The sequence below is a fragment of the Balaenoptera musculus genome, chromosome 13 (genome assembly GCF_009873245.2).
Source record: "Balaenoptera musculus isolate JJ_BM4_2016_0621 chromosome 13, mBalMus1.pri.v3, whole genome shotgun sequence".
Lineage (NCBI taxonomy): Eukaryota > Metazoa > Chordata > Mammalia > Artiodactyla > Balaenopteridae > Balaenoptera > Balaenoptera musculus.
In genome coordinates, this window is record NC_045797.1 from 7,330,729 (window position 1) to 7,353,303 (window position 22,575).

Genomic DNA, 22,575 nt, shown 5'->3' on the forward strand with positions numbered 1-22,575 from the left:
CTTCTTTCAGCTCCTCCAACAAGCCAAACTCAGCTGCCTCAGGGCCTCCATAGGCCTCTCTCCCCTGATTTTTGCCCCATTAATACCTACTCATCTTGGAGGTGCAGCATAAATTTCACTTCATCAGGGAGTCTCCAGTTATCTAACTTGGACCCCCGGTTAGTCCGTGTCACAATAACCTAACCTTTCTTCTTAGGTCTCATCATAATTTTAGTTGTGTAGTACGTTTACTTTTTTAATTTATTTATTTATGGCTGTGTTTTGTCTTCGTTTCTGTGCAAGGGCTTTCTCTAGTTGTGGCAAGCGGGGGCCACTCTTCATCACGGTGCGTGGGCCCCTCACTATCGCGGCCTCTCTTGTTGCGGAGCACAGGCTCCAGACGCGCGTGCTCAGTAATTGTGGCCCACGGGCCCAGCCGCTCCGTGGCATGTGGGATCCTCCCAGACCAGGGCTCGAACCCGTGTCCCCTGCACTGGCAGGCAGACTCTCAACCACTGCGCCACCAGGGAAGCCCCGCGTTTACTTTTTTAAGTATCTCAACCAACCAGACTGGAAATTTCCTGAGGGCAGGAACTGTATCTGGCACAGCAGAGGTGCTGGATACTTGCTGAATGGATGCATGAATGATGCATAATGTTGTTGAATTGAGAGTATTTCCTGCTGTCTGTTGTCCAGTATCAAAGATGACTTTGGGTCTCCCTTTTTTTTTTTTTTTTTTTTTATTAAACACTGTGATTTTTTTTCAAATTAGTCCTATCCAAAGATCAAAAGTGTTGACAAAGAAGAAAAAAACATAGACCCAAGGACAAAAATTGTCTTTAGATAAATACACAAATCACCTACCTATTTAGGAGAAAAGCATTTATCCAATCTCTGTAGAAATGTCAATAGTCACTACTTAAATATGCTTCATGCCAAGCCATATTGAGGTTATAACTTTCCAGAAGTAATCTCAAACAGAAGCTTCCAAAACCAAGAGAGTGCATTTCTTCACATCCTTCCCTTTCAAAAACTGTAGCATTTTGACTGTCACCTCTAGAGCTAGGATTGTGACTAGGTTTAGAAAATGTGGAGGTTTAATGGAAATGGAGTCGTATTCTCATGTTTGCTCCTATAATTTTCATACTTGATGAGGTTCAAACTAGAAACAGAACAAATGATTTGAGAATCAGATTTTGTGTCTGAGTAAATGAAGGAAGGACACAAGATATGTGTGGCAGTTTGTTTGATCTCCGGTTAAAACCCGTGGCTCTTGGTTTTGACAATTCTAGACGCCGGTGTTTCTTTGGAAGAAAGTGAAGGAGTTAGAAGATTTAAGACAAAATAATTCCTGAAGGTACTAAGTACTCAAGCCATTTTTTAAATGGATTTGGAAGGGAGAAATGAATTATATTGCCTATCTTCCCATTTAGTGAAAAAAAGAAAAAAAAAAAAACAGAGTTCTGGGACTTCCCTGGCGGCCCAGTGGTAAGTCCCCATGCTTCCACTGCAGGGGGCACAGGTTGGATCCCTGGTCGGGGTACTAAGATCCCGCATGCCACCTGGCACAGCCAAAAAAAATTAAATAAATAAATAAATAAATAAAAGGCAGATTTCAGGTTATTAAAAAAAAAAATGAGTTCTGCCTCTCAAGTGAGGAGGGTAAGCTTGGGAGGTTGGACACAGCAAATATCTAGATGAAATGATTACAGCTAAGGCATGAGGACAGGGCCACGTGAATAAGACACTCAACAAGGAGCAGCTAAGATCGTGTCAACTGCACACAGTCTTGCAGAGATGACAGATACATAAGCACCGGGAAGTAAGGAGCAGGGATCCAAACTGAATGTCTGTGTATGTGCCTGCAGCTTCCAGTAATTACATTATCCACACATGTTAGGCAGTCTTTTCATTTTAATTATATAACTACATTTTTCTCTTTAAATGAGCATGGTTTATCCACTTAAACTGACAGTTTTAATTTTACAGGCAGTGATCATGGGATATAATCTGTAGAGGGAAATTTTCCTACTGGCATCATTTACTCCTCACAATGAAGAAAAGTTACCTTTTAATCCCCAATCAATATTTGGAGAGCACACAATTCATTTAATAGATATCCAGGTAATTAGCATAAATCTGCAAGTTAAAGAGCCACTTCTTTTCTTATTCTTAATGCATGGAGTACTAATCATGTCTCTCAAAAAGAATCTGGGTCCTCTCAGAGTGACTCTAAAGCTTCGCTCATCAAGGTGTCAGGATTATAGGTGGTGAGATTGCTCTGAGCACTGAATTGCAGTTCTTAACTGCCTTTTGTTAACGTTGGTTTCTTAAGAAGCACAAGGAACATTCCCATCTCAGTTTTCTGCTGTTGACCGTAGAGGTCACTGCATAAGTAACATCAGCTCTGGGTGTAATATTAAAAGCAGATTGCCAATTGTAATGGCCGCTGTTCATTTTTTTCCTTGTTCCTTTTGAATATGACAATTGCATAACAGAAAGCAGAGCTTTTCAGAAGAACCTCTGAAGCCATCAGCAGTGCGTGTCCATCCGTCACCAGATGTATTAGCTGAATGATATGCAGATGTGAAATAAAAATATAGGAGATTTTTGCAGCCCAGCTCCACTTCCCTGGGTGTATTTTTCTTCTCGGAATCAGCTTGGTTGATGCTGAAGTTCTTGGCCTGTGAAAATTTATTACCCACAGAGTCAATCTGCATTCAGGCGGCCAAGTCTGAATAAATAGAGTCATTGTGCTTGTCTGGGATTTGTGGCCAGAGTTCATCCAGTCAGCTTGACATTCACATCCCAGGAGATTCATAAAAGCCAACACCCTGGTATGTGCTCTTGAATCCTGCCAAAATTGTGTAGAATTATATAAACAGGAGTTGAAGCAGTAATCAGGACCAGGTTTGAGGGGTGAGCTCCAAAATCAAGTTTCTCCTACATTAGAAATGAACTATATCGTAGATGGGATTTGTAGCCAACAAGAGCTAAAACATTTTTCCAAAGGAGTCATTCTGAGCAGAATCTTGTGTGCCTACTAAATGTAAAATATTGTGCAAGACGCTGGCTTTGTTGGTCTTGATGAATTACACATTCGTAATATTCATTATGATAATTTAACCTCAAAAATCTAAAGAACTTTTTAAATGCTGGGAAATGCCCTGTTCTCAATGACTATACAAAAAAGTATATATTACATATATTAAACCTAACAGCAAAAATAGAAAAAAAAAGAGTAGTTTATGTTTTTTTTAATTTTTAGTCCTGCATTAATGTTGAACCTAAGCTACCTATCCAGTTTAATTATACTGACAAGTTGGTTTCTTTCTAATATGGAAACAGCACAGTAACGCTCATTGAAAACTATCAGATCTTTGTCATCTGTATGTGAAGTAATCATAATTCAAACCTTCAGGCACAGTCAGTGAAACACGAATGTTCAACAGGAGGTTTTTGTCTCTTTGTTTATTTGTTTGTTTAACAGCCCTAAAGCTTACTTAAGTAATATTTTATAAATAAAATTTTACTGTCACCAGAGGCAAATGCAAAACTCTTTTAAGAAGGCCAGTTTTATTACATCATGCCACTCTTTATAAACATTTGTGAGAAGCACAAGCATTCGTGGAGATACACAAAAAAGTAGTTGTCTTTTTTTATGTTAATCAACTGTCATTTCCAAAATTGAAATGGTCAGCAAACCTAAATGTCACAGAGCACAGATATACAACGGCTCACAACCACATCTCCTCACTTTTTTTCTCAGACCTCCTCTGGGGACCTGAGATTGATGGAGGTTTAGTTGTGTCCACCCAGCTTGGATCATAGGATGTGACTAATTTCAATCTGAGGACCCTCAGTGGATATCTGGAAAATGACAATATTATATAAAAATTAAGAGATGATCCACTAAATTTGGGCAAACATGCAATTAACACAAAAACGGAGAATCATGGCTTTGTTAAGTTGAAGAATTCAGAGGAAGCTACATTCTGGAAACTAAGCCAAGCTTTTTTAACGGTGCATATCAGTACCACCAAAATAGACTCCATTCAGAAAACAGAAGAAGGGCCATGTACCATTATTGGATAGGCATGCTCTTCTCAAATACAACTGCCAGCCGGGTTGCTGGTTGGCAGAGGAAGTGGAAATCTCCCTCCGGAGGACACTGCTATTTAACTCAGAGGAATAGCCCTTTGTCCTGTGACTTTTATGGGGGTTTTTTCTTCAATAGCTTTTGCAGAATTGTAACCATTCAAGACTGGATGCTCCTTGGAGTCTGTGCTATCACTCATATCCAGGCTTGGGGGCTTTCATATAGGAAAGGATTTACCTGCAGTCATTCAGGTGTCTGGTCCAGATATGCACTCGGAAAGTTTTGTTTGTGTTTGTGTTTTTCCAAATCTTCTCCAAGTGGGGCCGGTTATCTCAGAAGCACAGATTTTCTCAGGAGACTATCTTAACCTCTTGTTTCTACTGGAGCAAAATCATTTGCAGGAATTCAGTGCCCCTGGGCACTTGCAGTTCCATGCTGACCAGATCTTTAGCCAGCAAGTTGTGCCGAGTGAAACAAGAAGCAGACCAGGGACTTTCCTGGTGGTCCAGTGGTTAAGACTCCGCGCTTCCACCACAAGGGGCATGGGTTCGATCCCTGGTCACAGAACTAAGATCTTGCATGCCACGCAGTGCAGCCAAGAAGAAAAAAAAACAAAGAAGTAGACCAGACGGTTTCTGAAATGTCACCAGACATGGTCCTCTTCACATAGAAAAGTGCTAGAGTGTGGGTTAGCCAGAATCTCTCTCTGTGGAGATCTGATTCAGCAATATGTTTCTGGGTACCTCTCCTTTCTACCTGGACTTCATTCTTAGAAGTCCAAGGCAGTTGAAGGAAGAGGGTGTGATTACATGTTATATGTGAAAACATTTTCAGGTATAAACCATCAAGCAGTGGTCACTTGAGAGGTGAAAATCCTAATACCAATAATAAAACAATCAGTATTGCTTCAGCTTTTCTCTTATGTTATATAATTGGTTTGCAAAGTGCAATTATGAGACTCTTACCTAACCATGACAAACCTATTTTTACCTTCAAATATTGCTACTTTGTCTGACTAAAAGAGATGTTTTGCGAAAACAGAAAGCCAGACTTAGATTTTGGTTCTTCATGCACAGGTTGCATTATTTTAACAAAACTATCAAAATAGTTATGTTACTTGCATCTTGTCTTTAAGCAAAAACAAAGTAACATTTGTATTCCACAACCTGGGCTGTGGTTGCATTAGTAAGAACCAACCACCTACTGAGGCAGTGACGTTGACAATGTAAACACAGAACAAAGCGGGTCTCTGGATAACATCTATTTAGCTGCTGAATTAAACCAACCGCTAACCTAATAAACTGCTGGAATTAAAAAAAAAAAGAAAGAAAGAAAAAGTAAATGGGACTCCACCAAAGCATCGTATGAAGGTAAAGTAAGGATTCTGTTAAAAGCTCCAAAAGGCATTCGGCAAACCCACCAAAGTGGGGAGTGAGCAATCCCCGTGTCCACCTGCTCTGCCAAAGATGAGAGTTATTACTGGGCCATCATCATCTTGGCTGTGCTCAGAGTCTGGCCTGTACTGAAATAGCACTGTGAGAAGAGTTGCAGGAGTGTATGGCTGACCAAAGCCCTGAGGAGCAGGCCAGAAAGCCAGGCAGCCACGTAGAAGCTGCGGGGCCTGGATTGCATCACCCTGCACGCTCCAACTTTAGCCTCCCATTCCCAAGAACCAGGAATTGCAATCCATGCACTACCTGTAGCGTGTCTCCAGGCAGCTCAGCTATCATTAGTTGGTTCTTCTTGCTTGCTTTCAACGTGAAGTTGACAAGCACGTGCACGCACACACACGCACGGGCGCGCACGCACACACACGGACTCATTCACATGGAAGGTGTTACTGCCTTGCCAGCGCTCTGTCCCAGAATCCAAAAGCTGCTGCCATTCTCACAGATCTGAGAGTTGACAGCCGAGCTTGGATCTTTCACCTTCATCCAACAGCACCAGACCTGACTCAGGCAGGCACTTCCTTTACATGTGTAGTCCCGTCATAGTGAGCCCTGGAGGTAAAAAGAATTCTTCCCCGGGAGTTTCGGGCAAGCTCTAAATGACCCATATGCTTCTGCCTATAAACCGCTTGAGGAATCAAGATTAGTCTCAAAAACCTAAAGCCGTCCTGTCTTCTTTGCAGACATCTAAGAGACGACTCCTTGCTGCTTCTGCATTAGCATACCCAGAGGAAGCTTGCCCCCGTGTCTGTTTACATCTGCTCAGTATCCCATCAGTCGTCTTGGCTGGCATTGGCAGAATCCAAAATGTATCTGGTCCCCTTCCCTTCAGTCTCTGCCCTGAATAGTCCACAACCCGGCAGAGGCAGGACCGGGGTGCTCTGTGGTACTTCACTGGCCTGGTTGCTTACTTACCGACTCTGACCATGAGCAAGCCAACTTCACTAAACCTCTGTTCCAATATCTTAATGTCAGTAGACAAAAATGCTAAAGTAGATTAATAGAAAATATTTTAAAAACAAACCACCCAATCAAAACATGGGCAGAAGATCTAAATAGACATTTCTCCAAAGAACACATACAGATGGCCAAGAGGCCCATGAAAAGATGCTCATCGTCGCTCATTATTAGAGAAATGAAAGTCAAAACTACAATGAGGTATCAGCTCACCTTACCCTGGTCAGAATGACCATCGTTAAAAAATCTACAAATAATAAATGCTGAAGAGGGTGTGGAGAAAAGGGAACCATCCTACACTGTTGGTGGGAATGTACATTGGTGTAACCACTATGGAGAACAATATGGAGGTTCCTTAAAAAACTAAAAATAGAGTTACCATATATCCAGCAATCCCACTCCTGAACATATATCTGGAAAAGGTGAAAACTCTTAATTCGAAAAGATATATTCTCCCCAATGTTCATAGCAGCACTATTTACAACAGCCAAGACATGGAAGCAACCTAAGTGTCCATCAGTAGATGAATGGATAAAGACGATGTGGTACATAAATACAATGGAATACTACTCAGACATAAAAAATACTGAAATAACGCCATTTGCAGCAACATGAATGGACCTAGAGATTATCATACTGAGTGAAGTAAATCAGACAAAGACAAATATTATATGATATCATTTATATGTGGAATCTAAAAAATAATACAAATGAGTTATTTACAAAACAGAAACAGACTCACAAACATAGGAAACAATCCTGTGGTTACCAAAGAGTAAGGGGGGAAAGAGAAATTAGTAGTATGGGATTAACAGATACTCGCCACTATGTGTAAAATAGATGGGCTTCCCTGGTGGCACAGTGGTTAAGAATCCGCCTGCCAATGCAGGGGACACAGGTTCGAGCCCTGGTCCAGGAAGATCCCACATGCCACGGAGCAACTAAGCCCACGTGCCACAACTACTGAGCCTGCACTCTAGAGCCCACGTGCCACAACTAGTGAAGCCCGCGTGCCTAGAGCCTGTGCTCCGCAACGAGAAGCCACTGCAGTGAGAAGCCCACGCACCACAACGAAGAGGAGCCCCCGCTCGCTGCAACTAGAGAAAGCCCGCACGCAGCAACGAAGACCCAACGCAGCCAAAAATAAAATAAATAAATTTAAAAAAATAAAATTAAATAGATGAACAACAAGGATATACTGTATAGCACAGGGAACTATATTCAATATCTTGTAATAACCTATAATGAAAAGGAATCTGAAAAAAATATATATACATATGTGTGTATATGTTTATATATACATATACGGCTGAATCACTTTGCTGTACGCCTGAAACTAACACAATGTTGTAAATCACCTATACTTCAATTTAAAAAAGAAAGTATTTTATATTACAATAAATAGATATTAGTGTAAAACCATTAAACTGTACATTTTAACATCTTCCCCCCTCCCTCCCTCCTCTTCCCCTTCTCCCCAGAAATGTTCTTTATTTACATTGCTGGAACTTTTTTTAGGCTTATAGGTAATAAAAGGAGAGGAGTACAGGAAGAAGCCAGAAAATTGATTTATCTAAGCAAAGGCAAGGAGCTAATGATAGAAGAATAGAGCTAGAAGTCGGAGGAGGAAGTGAGGATGGTGAGCTGGCAATTTAGGGGAGAGAGTAAGGAGGGGGGAAGGAGGCAGAGAGAGGAGAAGAAAGATTAGTAATTTACCACCTGCCCAGCAGGGGTCACATAGAGTAAAATAGTTCCTTATATAGTACCTCGATAGAAGCTTTTACTGAAAAATGCCACAAGGAAAAAGGTGAATTTCTTAGAAGGAAGCCAGTACATAGAGAGTGCCATTTTGATTTTTAACAAAATAATAGTTCAGCAAAGATTTGTCAGATCCTCTTATCTAAAAGGGTAATTGGCAATTGAAGGGTGATGCCTGTTTAAAAGCAAAAGACTGCCTTGTTCATTTATTTTAAAAAAATATTCTTTTAAAAAAAATTGTAATTGTACTAACAGAAGCTTGAATAAACTTTAGAATCTGTTAAAGACTAAAGCCCGGTTGTCCCACCCTCTGACACAAATCGTTTGTGGAATGAGACCAAATTGAATGAATGAATGAGATAAAAGCTAATCCATCATCCCTCAGGGATTCAGGAAGGGCACCATTTATGGCTTGGTCACCTAGTGACATTATATTCGTCAAGCATTTATGTGCCTTGTGCTATTGGTTAGACCTTGTACCAAACATTGTTCCGTCATGTAACTGGTACCCACTTCCCTATTCTCAAGGAGCTGGTATCTAGCCTCCCTAAGTCCAGTCCTTTATGGGGTAAATATCCAGATGACCAGGTAGAAGAAGCTACTTGCCATGGGACAGTGATGCCACAGCTCTTGAAGCACAAGTTGCTCCCCAGGACCTGGCCTGGGGCTGAATGTCACCCAGCTCACTTCTCCCTCCCAGCACCCACACTAATAGCCTCATGCACGGCCATGGATCTTCCTGCCACCACCCGCCCACTTCAGACTGACCTCTGACCACCTCCACGCCAGCCACCCCTGGTGCACAGACAGCCTCCAGGAATCCACGGGGATCCTCTGACCCATCGTGTTGCCCTCATGGCAGTCAGTATGGCCCGTCACTCAGGGTGCCTCATACCATCCAGACCCTCAGTGGGGCCCCCGCCTGCTGGGAGGACTCTGACATCAGTCACTGTGGGTGAGGGACAGCCCCCGGGGCATGTACTCACACCATCCCCACACCTTCCCTTCTTTCTCCTAGCTCATAGCAGCTGCCCCCAAGTTTTCTGTTTTGATGGCAAAAGCCTCCAGGGCCTGGAAGCAGAAGGGGCCACATGGTAGATGTCACCAATTATTCATAGTGTTATCTCTAGAATAAAATGTCCTGGAAATGCCCAGTGAAGACAAGAGTGCCTCCCTTAATAATCCCTCTCAGAAGATTTGAGTTGCCAAATTTGGTCAGCCCCCAACCTCAAATAATGCCCCCAAATCAGTCAATTGGAACCGGAATCCGAATTATGAGATAATGTTATCCAGCAAACCATCTGGTGTCATTGACCTTAATGCGCTTCCCATAGGATATACTAGGTACTAATAAATGTCTGTTATTGTCTTTATCAAATTTCTGGTAGACATATGCAAATCTAAGCCACACAGTTAAAATAAAACAACCAGTCAAAATTTCTCTAAAGAGAAATGTGTACCCTAGTTTTTCAAGATAGTAAAATAGAGAAAGAATATACAGCTAAGGGGGAAAAAATGTATTTCAACAAAGCTCTGAAATTGGAGCCATGGCAGATAGTAACATTTGTTATCACCGGAAGTTACCTACTCACATCCTACTGGCGCATCACACGGCAGGTGCTGTCCGTCAGCAGGAAGCTCTTTCCGGTGGAAGGAGGATGAGCTGGGATCTCTGCCTTCAGTGATCTTCAAGAAACTTGAATTTTCAGCCAAGACTAAAATTTCCGTGAAGCAGATGGCAAGCTCCCCAGGAAAGAATAGAACCCAGCGCTAAGCCATGTTCTAGACCAGGAGCTCTGAGAGCAGAGGGTCAGCAAGAGCTTGAGTGGTCGAGGCAAGCTTCATGAAAAGGACCTTGGGTTGTAGGCAGACTCTAAAGAGAAAGAGGACGAACTGGAGAGAGAACAGGAGAAGCGCTGGCTTGATTTAAAGGGACACCAAGGGCTTCCCTGGTGGCGCAGTGGTTAAGAATCTGCCTGCCAATGCAGGGGACACGGGTTCGAGCCCTGGTCTGGGAAGATCCCACATGCCACGGAGCAGCTAGGCCCGTGAGCCACAACTACTGAGCCTGCGCGTCTGGAGCTTGTGCTCCGCAACAAGAGAGGCCGCGATAGTGAGAGGCCCGCGCACCGCGATGAAGAGTGGCCCCCGCTTGCCACAGCTAGAGAAAGCCCTCGCACAGAAACGAAGACCCGACACAGCAAAAATAAATAAATAAATGAATTTTTTTTAATAAAGAAAAATACTGGAAAAGTATGTTTAAAGAAAAAAACTAAAACATTTATTTTAAAAAAGTAAATAAAATTTAAAAAATTAAAAAAATAAGGAGACACCAAGAGTCGCGGTGATTTGTCCACAGCTGACCCCTGTTCAGCTGTTTGCTTTCATTATTGGCAGGTTCCTCAGCCCCTGAATTTCTGTCCTCTCATCCTGATCTTGTTTATACTTGTAGAGTCATCTTTATTAGAATGACCATACATTGTGCCCTAAAAAAGCAGGGTTTTCTCCCCTTGTCCCTGACTCCCACCTGGTTAGCACCCCCTTTCACTCTCAGAACTGTTCTTATTTGGATGATAAATTATATTGTCCTCCCTGACTCTGCCTGACCCCTGTAGAGTACTGGATAAGGTCAAAGTCCACTGAACAAAATGCTTCCTAGACAGCATTTCTAGGAATCCGAAAACGCAAAGTACTCATGATTGAGAAAAAAAAAAAAAAAAGACCAGAAATAGACTCTTTCCTTTGTCTTACAAATGTTGCTAAATGGGTTGTAAAGCACCAAATGGAAGCTCACAACATAAAAAGTTAAGACACTCATCAACTGGGACCAAAATGAAAAACAACAGCATAAAAGTTAACGAAACATAAAATATGCTAATAGAGGTAGAAGGAAATTAAACAGGGAAATAAGTTAATAAATAACAAGTCTTAACTTGAAGAAGAATGACAAGAAAAAAGTAAGGCCTTACCAGCCAGAATTCCTAGAAAGACAGGCGTGTCCATATAAATTTCACAGGCTTCTTCCAATAACAGCAAAACACAAATGAAGTAAGATTAGCTGTGATAGTATTTATTCAGGTAATTAAATGTGGAGACAGTGTCCTAACACAGGTGAAGCAATGTGATTACAATCACTGCTGCAGTGATACCTCCTTGACTGTCAGTGTCATAAACCTGATACTGTGTGTAGCAGAGATGGAGGTCAGTCCCACATGGAGTGCAGAAACAAAGGTGTGTTCTAACCAGCTGTACCCTGGATCTTCTTCTCTTAGAACAATAGCAAAATGTAGATCCAGAAAATCAAGCCATCTATCTTCTTCTTATGACTGTCGTTTGTCAAAAACATATGGATGGGGGCTTCCCTGGTGGCGCAGTGGTTGAGAATCTGCCTGCCAATGCAGGGGACACGGGTTCGAGCCCTGGTCTGGGAAGATCCCACATGCCGCGGAGCGACTGGGCCCGTGAGCCACAACTACTGAGCCTGCGCGACTGGAGCCTGTGCTCCGCAACGAGAGAGGCCGCGATAGTGAGAGGCCCGCGCACCGCGATGAAGAGTGGCCCTCGCTTGCCGCAATTAGAGGAAGCCCTCACACAGAAACGAAGACCCAACACAGCCATAAATAAATAAATAAAAATAAAACTTATTAAAAAAAAAAAAAAAAACCTGGGCTCTGTGCCCAGGAACCTGAACCAACTAAGCCAATCAGTGGCCAGATTTTTAAAAAAACACAAAAACAAAACCAAAAAAACACATGGATGTTGTGTACTTAATTGTCATTTAACAGCTTTAATCTCATAAATCCAACCATCTGTTTAACATCTGCACTTGACTTCCCATAAACAACTTGAACTTCACACACCCAAACTTTTTTGGGGGGCAAGGGAGAGATCATAGCATTTTGGAAATACAGTTTTTAAAGGTTACTTTCCACTTACAGTTATTACAAAATATTGGCTATATTCCCCCCCCATGTTATACAATAAATCCTTGAGCCTATCTTATACCCAGTACTTTGTACCTCGCACTTCCCCACCCCTGTAATGCCCCTCCCTGCCCCCCCCCTCTGGTAACCACTAGTTTGTTCTATATCTGTGAGTCTGTTTCTTTTTTGTTATATTCACTAGTTTCTTGTATTTTTTAGATTCCACATATAAGTGAGATCATACAGTATTTGTCTTTCTCTGTCTGGCTTACTTCACTAAGCATTAATGCCCTCCAAGTCCATCCATGTTGCTGCAAATGGCAAAATTCTTCTCTTTTTTATGGCTGAGTAGTATTCCATTGTATCTACATAACACATCTTCTTTATCCATTCCTCTGTTGATGGCCACTTAGGTTGTTTCCATGTCTCGGCTGTTGTAAATAATGCACCTGTGAACACTGGGGTGTATGTGTCTTTTCAAATTAGAGTTTTGTACACACCCAAACCTAAACTCTGCCTTTGTCTTCTCCTGCACCCGTCTTGCCCATCAGTGGCTCTCGATCTGTACAAGGTGCTCAAGCCAGGAACCTGGGACTCATTCCTGACGCCTCCCCCACTTCCCACGTTCAATCAATCACCAGTTCCTTCAACCCTACCTCCAAAATGTAGCACGAACTTTCTCCATCTCCACTGCTGCCGTGCACTTCTCTCGCCTGGATCACTGCAAGTGACCTTCAACTTTGTCCCTTCCTGCCGCAATCCATTCAACACACAAAGGCCAGAAGGGAATTTGAAAAGTGTAAGTCAGGGCTTTGCTGGTGGCACAGTGGTTAAGAATCCACCTGCCAATGCAGGGGACACGGGTTCGAGCCCTGGTCCAGGAGGATCCCACATGCCGTGGAGCAGCTGGGCCCGTGCACCACAGCTGCAGAGCCTGCGCTATAGAGCCCAAGAGCCACTACTGCTGAGCCCCCATGCTACAACTACTGAAGCCCGCATACCTAGAGCCTGTGCTCTACAACAAGAGAAGCCCCCACAATGAGAAGTCCTTGCACCGCAATAAAGAGTAGCCCCTGCTCGCCGCAGCTAAAGCCCACGCGCAGCAAGGAAGACCCAATGTAGCCATAAATAAATAAATGAATGAATGAATAAATAAATAAATAAATAAAAGAAAAGTGTGAGTCATATTGCCTCACTCCCTACTCTTTTTTTTTTAATTATATAGAGTCACCAGAAGTTGCAAAGAATGTACAGGCAGGTCCCATATATCAGGGGTCCACGGCCTGTTATGAACCAGGCCGCACAGCAGGAGGTGAGCGGCGGGCAAGCGAGCACACCTTCATCTGCCGCTCCCCATCACTGCCCGTTGCTCATATTACCGCCTGAACCATCCCCCCCACCCCCGGTCCTTGGCAAAATTGTCTTCCATGAAACCAGTCCCTGGTGCCAAAAAGGTTGGGGACCTCTGCCATATATCCTTCGCCCAGCTTCCCCTCATGTAAACTTTTCAGTGACTTCTTATTGCTGTGGATAATGTCCAAAATCCTTAACTTGACCTCCAAAGCCCTTGGGACCTGCCGCTGTCCCCACTGCTCACTGACCTCCCCGAGAGCAACCTTCCTGTAGTTCCTCCACTGACCAAAGATCTAGGCCTGCCTCGGGCCTCTGCTCCCAAACACTTTTCCCTTCCTTCCTTCCGCATTCCTACTTCTCTCATTCAGTAGCTCTTCTTTGCCCTCCTTGTGGCAGCTTTGTTATCCCTTCCTTAGAGAACCTTCCTTGAGCACTCATTCCAAATGAGGTCCCTTCACATTCTGGTTCACAGCGCTTGTCCTCTTTGGTCATAGCCCTTGTCTAGATCCAGGATCTAGAATGCTTGTGTGTGTTTAACTTTTCATGTCTGGCTCACGTGTAAACTCCAGGTACAATGTGGCAAAAGCTTTGTCCGTTTTTTGTTGTTTTTTTTTTAAGTATTTATTTATTTATTTATGGCTGTGTTGGGTCTTCGTTTCTGTGCGAGGGCTTTTCTCTAGTTGTGGCGAGCAGGGGCCACTCTTCATCGCGGTGCGCGGGCCTCTCACTGTCGTGGCCTCTCTTGTTGCGGAGCACAGGCTCCAGACGCGCAGGCTCAGTAGTTGTGGCTCACGGGCCTAGTTGCTCCGCGGCATGTGGGATCCTCCCAGACCAGGGCTCGAACCCGTGTCCCCTGCATTGGCAGGCAGACTCTCAACCACTGCGCCACCAGGGAAGCCCGCTTTGTCCGTTTTGACTGTCACCCAAGCAGAGCCCAGCCCCTGCACTTGATAGGTACAGCAGATGGCTTTATGGAGCTGTCAACGTGGTGTTTCTGTTTCTATCAAGTAAGAAAGAAACTGGATTATGCTAAGACCCCTCTGAATTCTAGCCTCTTCCCTTTGCTTTCTCCCCCTCCAATATCCATGAACTTGTTCTACGCTCGACCCAGTTACAGTAAGGGCACTTAATTTCCTCTTTGATTTCCCCTCAATAACAGATTGTGACTGGTAATTCATTTAGCGTATGTTGAAACCTGCAAGTCTACTGATTAGGTTCCCAAGCACCCAGCTTGCTGTAATAAAGACAGAGAAAAGATGTCATCTCTCAAAGAGAACCTGGAAAATAATTATTTCTGGCAGAAAACTTGTTTTGTCTCACAGACTTACCCTTCAGAGTCATTCATGAATGAGTAATGAACTCAGGAAAGATCAGTGACGCATTGTCTTAAGGCTCTCAATCTATTTTGCTGAGAACTGAATAAAAAGAAAGTTACGTGAGGAGATGATTTAGAAAGAGAAATATGGTTGCTGTAACGTACAAGTCTTGAAAGAAGGAAATTGGGCAATTCATCTAGTTTTCTATGAGTAGTTTTTCAGGTTTCAATCATGAGTCACCTAAGTAATTTTTTTCTCTGCTATTTAATTCCAGTGTTTATTTATTTTATTATTTTCCAACAGTAAAATAAAATAGTGTGCAACAGCCAAAGTTTATTTTAAGAGAGGAGCCAGTAAGAAAAAGTTGGTGGTCTTTGCTTTGGTATATAACATACAGTTTTAATGCCGTAAGTTTTTTTTTTTTTTCCTCAAGGAGTTATTTAAAACATTTAATATATTCTCGTCTCCTTTTTGATGGATAAGTCCTCCTCTGTAAAGTTTTGAATGATGTAGAATAACAACAAATTAAATAGAACAATCAAAAGCAGGCATTAAAAATAGTAGTGCAGGCAGTCGTGTGGCAGATTGAAGAGTGAGGGTCACAGAAAGACATTGCTTGGTGACTGGCTAGATGCATGATGTCTAAGCCCGGAAGGACCTTTTGGTCCCAGCATCATGTCCATCTGCTAAAGGAAAGCAGCCCCTGTTCCCAGCTTCCAACTCAGCTTACGTTAGAGGACTCACCAACGTCAGTCCTATGGAGTTATTCTCAGCAGGTACCACCCCCTGGGATGCATCAATTCGCAGGCATTCTAGTGACGGTTGGGCATCTCAGTTTCTTGTTTTGGATTTGTTTTGCTTTGCTTTTGCTTCTTAAATCATCTTCTTATAGACTGCACATCAACAAGCGCTGTGTTTCCTTATCAGAAAAGTCAGCGGGAAGTATTTGCAGGCAGGAGAGAAGAGAATCAATAGACTTTAAAAAACATTGACATCCAGGGCTGGGCGAAAATTCAGATGCCATGTGAGAGATTCCTGTTGACCTTTTGGTCACATCTCCTGATTTTTGTCATTCCAGGAGTCTGTCTCCAGTGCCTCCTGCTGAGATGATAAGAGACTGTGCTGATAATACGTGCCATCTTTCCTTTGGGGAGTTCCAAATACTTTTTGTATATTTAGCCAAACATATTGTATATTTACTAGAGAGTGAAGTTCTTTTCAAGGATAACTGCGGAAAATGGAAAGCCATCTTGCTGAGGGAGGGAGAACGCTTTAGGAGATGAACCTGGGAACAACGACAGCTGCCTGTCACCTGCTGGGTGCTTTTTGTGAACGTGCTCCTGGGGTGGCCCTCGGGAGAGCGCAGACAAAGGAGACAGAGGAGAGGGCAGGGAGTGCTGTCCAGGCCCTCCTCGGCTTCTCACCTCTTCCCCCTGCCACATTCAACTCCCTCAGGTGTCCCCGCAAAGAGAAAGCACTGTAGTTATTCTTCTTTTCTATCTTGAACGAATAATGTGACACTAGAATGCCAGGTCACTTGGGCTGTCATTCCCTGGAATCCAGGCAGGAGGGAGGGGACCCCTGTCCCTTGGATTGTCCACAGTAGCCTGGACCTTGACTGGCTCCCTCAGCCTCCATTTGGGGAAGGAAAGGGTAGTTTGGAAACTGAGGCCTGGGTCGAGGACCAGACTCCAGGTCCATAATATAAATGAAAGGCAGAACCTGTCCCAGAATGTAAGACTCTCAATTCCCTGTTCAACAGATTTTATGCTTTTTCCTAACTCACTGTGGTTGCGTCTCTTGTGGAATTATCTAAGTTTCTCTTACTAATTTATTTTCCATTCCTGGTGCCAGGCCCAGGAGCTCATGTTCCCTGGGTTCTTTCTTTCAGATCTGCCTTTCATTGCTACTTTGCTGCAGCATCTCCACAGAGACACCCTTGTCATTTGAAGGGGACAGTTCCTGATTGGAAAAGGGGACCTTCCGGACGTTTGAAAAGTGTTAGCATCCCTGGGGCCAGGCACTAAATGCCAGTAGTGATCCCCTCATGAGTGTGACATGCAGAAACACCCCGACTCAATTCCAGACGCTCCTGGGGTTGGGGGGAGGGTAGCCCAGGTGAGAACCACTGCCAGGGGCTTGGACAGGCCCTTTCTCCACTGTCTAGTGCAGGACCACCGGTGCCTCTTCTCGCCTGACCACATTTCAGTGGGAAGGATCCCCTAAGTGATTCATTCGTTGATGTTTACTCTGCAGATATTTCCAGAGCACCTGCTAACAGCTCCACACCCTGTTTGAGGGGCTGTAGATCCACCAGCCATTAGTCACCACTCATGTCTGCCCCTTCCTAGCTCTGTCCTACCTTCATCTTTTTATTTGCATGTTATGCAAATGTCTGCCAGTCATCCCTGGATCTCTATTCTGACTCCCTCCCTGGGGACTCAGCTTGTCCAGGACAATGACCACTTCTGCTTTTGCTTTTTTCCCCCTGAGACCCCAGAGCAATCATCTTCATGTAGTAGGAATTCAGTAAGTGTTGGTCTGACTGCCTGATCCAAGGATATGCAACTATCACCAAGGGTGTATTTCTTTTCTGTAATAGAGATAATGGTTCTGATGTGTCATTTTTTTCTAATCTGAAGATTCTATTTTGTCCGCCACCCACTTGTGATGAGGAATAGCGTGGGAAACATTGGTGTCCCTGGTAAACAGTAAATTTGACATACGTCGTGTCCAAGGTGAAGATGGACTGTGGACACTCCTTATTTGCTGCATGCACCCTGAGGAAGCCTTGCTCTTCGAGGCCATGCTTTGATCCCCTCCCAATTATGACTTCTCAGTCAGAGAAGTCTTTTTCTGCCTTCCGTAGATTCAGAGTCCTCGGCGGCATAAGGCAAACAGACAAAAAAAATAGGACAGACAGATGAAAGGAAAGTGAGTGCAAAACTGGGAGAATCTGAGGGAGGCCTTCTTATTTCCTTTTTTCTTTTAATTTTTATATTATGGAAAATTTCAAACACACAAAAATTCCCAGAATACTGTACTATTCCCCCAGTGTTCTTGTCACCTAGCTTCAACAGTTATCAACCCAAGGCCATCTCATTTCATTTATGTGCCTACCTACCCTCTCTTCCCTCCAATTGTATTATTTTAAATCCCAGCATCGTGTAATTGTATTCATAAATATTTCAATATGAATCTCTAAAAGACTCTCTATAAAAACATTGCCACAGTTATGTTACTGTGTCTAAAACATAGCAACGATCTCCTAATATCATCACATAGCCAGTCAGTGTTCCAATATCCAATTGTGATGCTTTTATCAATAAATCTGAACACCAGGTCCAAAATTATACCTTCATAAGAAAAGAAGCTGCAAAGGAACCAAAACAGATCTTTTCCTTACAGAAAAGTAGAATAAAGCAATGGTAAAAGTGAATTCCGGAAGTAAAAATGACATAGGTCCGATCAGTACCACGTCTCCTGAGACGTGTCCAACCTCACCTGTGGAGTATGTCCAGTCTCCTCAAGCTCGCCCCCTGGTGGCAGGTGTGACCCATGGGGGCTTCCCGTAACTCTTCAGAAATGTTCGTTTCCTAACACGAGAGGATTCTCTACTGTGTTACTAGTAGTTTCATATTTGGCCACCTGGCAGAAGTGTGGGTGACACAGGGTTTCTTTTTAAGTATTGATCGAGCACGTAATTTTAAAGTCAGAATATTAAATAAACATCTCTGCCCTTTCTTCCAGCAGGCAGCCCAGAGAACGGCTCTCCACGCTCTGTCTGACAGGTACATTTTGTCATTTTTATGAACTATAAATTGCTTTATGAAACATTGAGCCCTATTTACTGTGGCATATAATTCATAATCGGATTTTGTCCCTAAAGTATCTGTGAACTGGGATGTTAAACATTTTGCATGCTTCAATTTGTCATGCATGTGTGGAGTTTATTACTGCAAAAATCGCCGTGTTGTATTTCATAGAAAGTATGAAGAATCCCTTGTTGTACAATGAAACAGGAGACAAGAAACTTGGAGGGAAAGTCCTGAATGGTGCAGTAAATTCTGAACTTTGGAACTGGTTGAGATCTAAGCTCATTTTCCAACAATAAGTACTTCATTTATTCTGGGATGTTTTCTTCAGACTTTTTTCCCACGTCATTTCCCCGAGAGCTATCTGTCTTCTGATGAGATTCTCTCTCGAAATTTACTTTATGCACGGAACCCAGTTCATGGTGCTGCATGCCTGACTTTTTACTCCTTGCTCTGGCTTGTTTTTTCTAACTTGTGTTATTGAATGAGATATGTAAAGCTAATCAGTAAACGTACTCCAGCTGTATTTCACGTCTTCCTTTGCCTATAAGACTGTTGGAAAATATTTGAATGGGGATATATAAAGTTACTTTCTAGAATAGACCAGACCATCTCTTGGTTTGGGTTGGTTTTTGATTTCTCATTTGCCAAAAAGTGTGTGTGTGTGTGTGTGTGTGTGTGTGTTTTGAAGAACCATCAGGAGGTAAAGATGAAGCTTTGTTTTCTCTCCACAAGTGAGGTTCTCACAGGGCTGGAAACAGCCGAAGGAGCTGTTCGCCTCAGCGGGGCTGGCAGGCCTCTCGGCATTGTCTAGCTACCACCACCCCCCTCCCTTCCTTCCCAGTTCTTTTCTGTGGAATGAGCAATAATTGACTGTGTAAACCAGCTCAGTTCAATGCTTCTCCAAGGTAAAACCTGTCACTTAGGCGAATCATCTGTGCTCATGGGTGAGAAGCGTTTTCTCCGTGGTGGCAGGCTGAGCCCAAGTGTTTTGATTCCAATTGAAAAGCCTTCCCCATGACAACCACACAAGCCTGTGGACTCTAAGAGTGGCTGCCACGTGATCTTCTGGGGTTGCTTCTGGGATTTTCGCAAAAGCTGATAACTGTACTGCTTCTGAGTCTGTTGGTAGAAAGAAGAGAGACTCCGGATCAAAACACACTTAAAATCTGACACATTAATTCTTTTCCTCTACATATTTCTTCTTTCCCTTTGACTTTTCTTCTTCCGTGATTCCTTCAACAAAATGCATTGAGAAGCAAGAGAAAGCCCTCAGTTGACAATATTATGCCTCTGCCAGTGGCGACGAGGTTTCTTTTGGGGGTGATAAAAATGGTGTAAAATTAGATTATGGTGAAGACTTCACAACCCAGTAAATATACTAAAAACAATTGAATTGCATGCTTTAAATGGGTGAGCTTTATGGTATATAAATTACATTTCAATGTGTGTGTGTACTATACACAACGTGTGTGTAAATGTAATATAAATTACATTTCAGTGCTACATATCTAGACACAAAATATCTTTATAGCCTTTGGTAGAATGAATCAAGAACCATTTTTAAAAACATGGACTCCCCTTGAAGACATGATTGTAGGTACAAAGACAAGTCATCAGAAACTAGGACTGGTATATTCTAAGGCTTCTCCCCAAAAGATACATGACTTTGTCCTGGGTAGAAAATGTGCATAGATTTTCATGATGAGCAACGCTATTACCTTTGACATTTTCTGATCTCCTCTCAAAAACCCCTCCTGAAGCCCAATTATTAATTGACTAGTAAGTTAGTATCTTAGCCCTTGTTCTTATATAACCACTTAATGCAGATACTGTGAGGAAAAAAAAGTTCATTCCCTAGAAACAGAAAAACAGAGGTTCCCATTGTCACTGCTCTTCTAACGAATTTCCCTGTCTTCAGACGTAACTGAGCATTTCCCTCTAACTCTAACAGTTTTTCTGTTCACAATGGGAGGAACTCAGTGCCTTTCAAAGTAATGGGCTGACTTTGCCTACTATTCTAGCAATGCATTTGTGTAAAGCTACTTCTCTGTGCTTTTCCTGTTTTATGTTTTCCATTAATTCAGGACCACATGAGTACTTCCATGAGTGAGAAGTCTCTGTAATTGTTGGGCGATACAATTAAGAACCCTTCTTCAAAATAAGGACTTGTAACACCTACTGAATTAATTGGATTCATGTTTTCTAGTTTCTTAAATTAGAGAATGCTAACTTAACACATGACAGATGTCATTTTCTATCACATTATCTATTCTGTTGAATAAACTAGTCTTTTCTAGAAAATGAGGGATGTGGCTTTGGGTCCAACCACCATATGACTTGCCTAAAATTCTGTCTGTCCCAAGAACCACCTCAGGTTGGGGAGGGAATTGAGTAAAAATTCCCCTCCAGGTTGTGCCCTTCCCAAGGTAGAGATCTAACCCCAGTATCTCTGGCTACTTACAGCCTGGTGGTGATCTATTATACATTCATTAACGCATACTCTTCTGGTTTCCTAATCTCTTTTTTCAGCCCGTTATCACCTCTTGATATAAAATTCCATAATGATTAGGCAGCAATTTTGTTTCTGTCTGAGAAAAAGAAGGAGCACTTTTCAGGCCTTCAAAGTTGCTTCCTGAGTTCTGCGATTCTGGAGTTGGACAGAAAGCCCATGCTGGCTTGAGTCAGGCTACCATGTGACGCTGAGGTGTCCCACTGGCTTGCTCCTCTCTGGGCCCGTGTCACTTCCATTTAGCCTTATAACTGCCTATGTACCTGGTGAACACAGGACGTGTGATCCAGGAGGAGAGCTGTTTTGTCTCAAGATGTACAGCTTGATGATGAAATGGGATTCACTTGACTGGGATGGTAGGGGGGATGTGAGTTTACACTGTAGGAAGCCAGTTGTCCTCTGCTTCCCCGTAAGAAAGCCTACCTTCGAGGCTTGGGGACCTGGCCTGATGGGACTAGATACAGGGAAAAGGGGTGTCGTTTCCCTCTATGAGGGCACATAGAAATCTCATCCCCGTGGAGTGTCAGAGGGTAGAGGATATCCAGACATCTTCTGAAGGTCAGTCTTGTCTATCTTTTCATTGCTCCAGCTTCCTGGTTTCCAGGGGCGTTCCAGCAGAAATCCAGCATCTGACAGTTGAGATTGTAATGCTTTCAAGTTCAGTGAGTCCTCAGTAGTCAATACACAACCTTGATCAATTAAAACTCTGATACTGCCATTACTAAAATATAAAAAGCATCTGTGGTCACTCCCATAGAAAACCTTTTGCTTCTTTGACTTTGTCTGAGTGATGGGCTTAGTTGATGGTTCAGCCAAAATAGCCCAAACGCTCCACAAATCCAAACAGTATCTCAACAGCGAGGCAAATGTGGGCTTTGGCCCAACTCACCCGTGCCACCTGCAGCAATGGGAAGGATGTGTGAAGGTAGGATGGTGGCTTGGGTTTTATTCTTTGCTACTGCTGCCTGTAGAATTTTTCATCCATCTGTTTTATGCCATTGAGAGGCAGCTGGCCTACCAGAGGCCTGCCAGTGCCCCAAGTAATGAAAAAGCAGGACACCAGGGCAGGAAGAGGTGGCAAAATTCTCAGCAAGGTAAACCAATCAATTACAAGAAAACCTCCCTTTGCAGAAGGGCATACTCCTTTTTTTTTTTTTTTTTTTTGGTGGAAAGTAAAATTTGCTTTATTTTGGATGCCGGCAACTGGGGGGAGGTGCAGACGCGTGTCCAAAGGCCGACTCACCCCCCCTGACAACCAGCGGGCAAGAGCTTTCATAGGCGGAGGGAGGGTGCTACACGCAGAAACAGCACAGGCAGCTCTGACCGTCATCGAGAAATTGGTCATTGGTGGTCTGACCAGCACCATCTTGATTGTTTTAGGTACAGTTAACCTTCAGTTCCCGGGTCGGTTTGTT

General features: G+C 43.1%; 1 protein-coding gene across 1 annotated transcript in view; it reads left to right on the forward strand.

Moving 5' to 3' along the window:
- The window catches only part of AFF3 (AF4/FMR2 family member 3), a 559,977-nt gene that overhangs the window by 441,466 nt on the left and 95,936 nt on the right, over window positions 1–22,575 (forward strand). Inside the window, 1 exon segment of the mRNA XM_036873523.1 lies at window positions 18,584–18,624. Within this exon segment, the coding sequence (XP_036729418.1) occupies window positions 18,584–18,624 (41 nt within the window).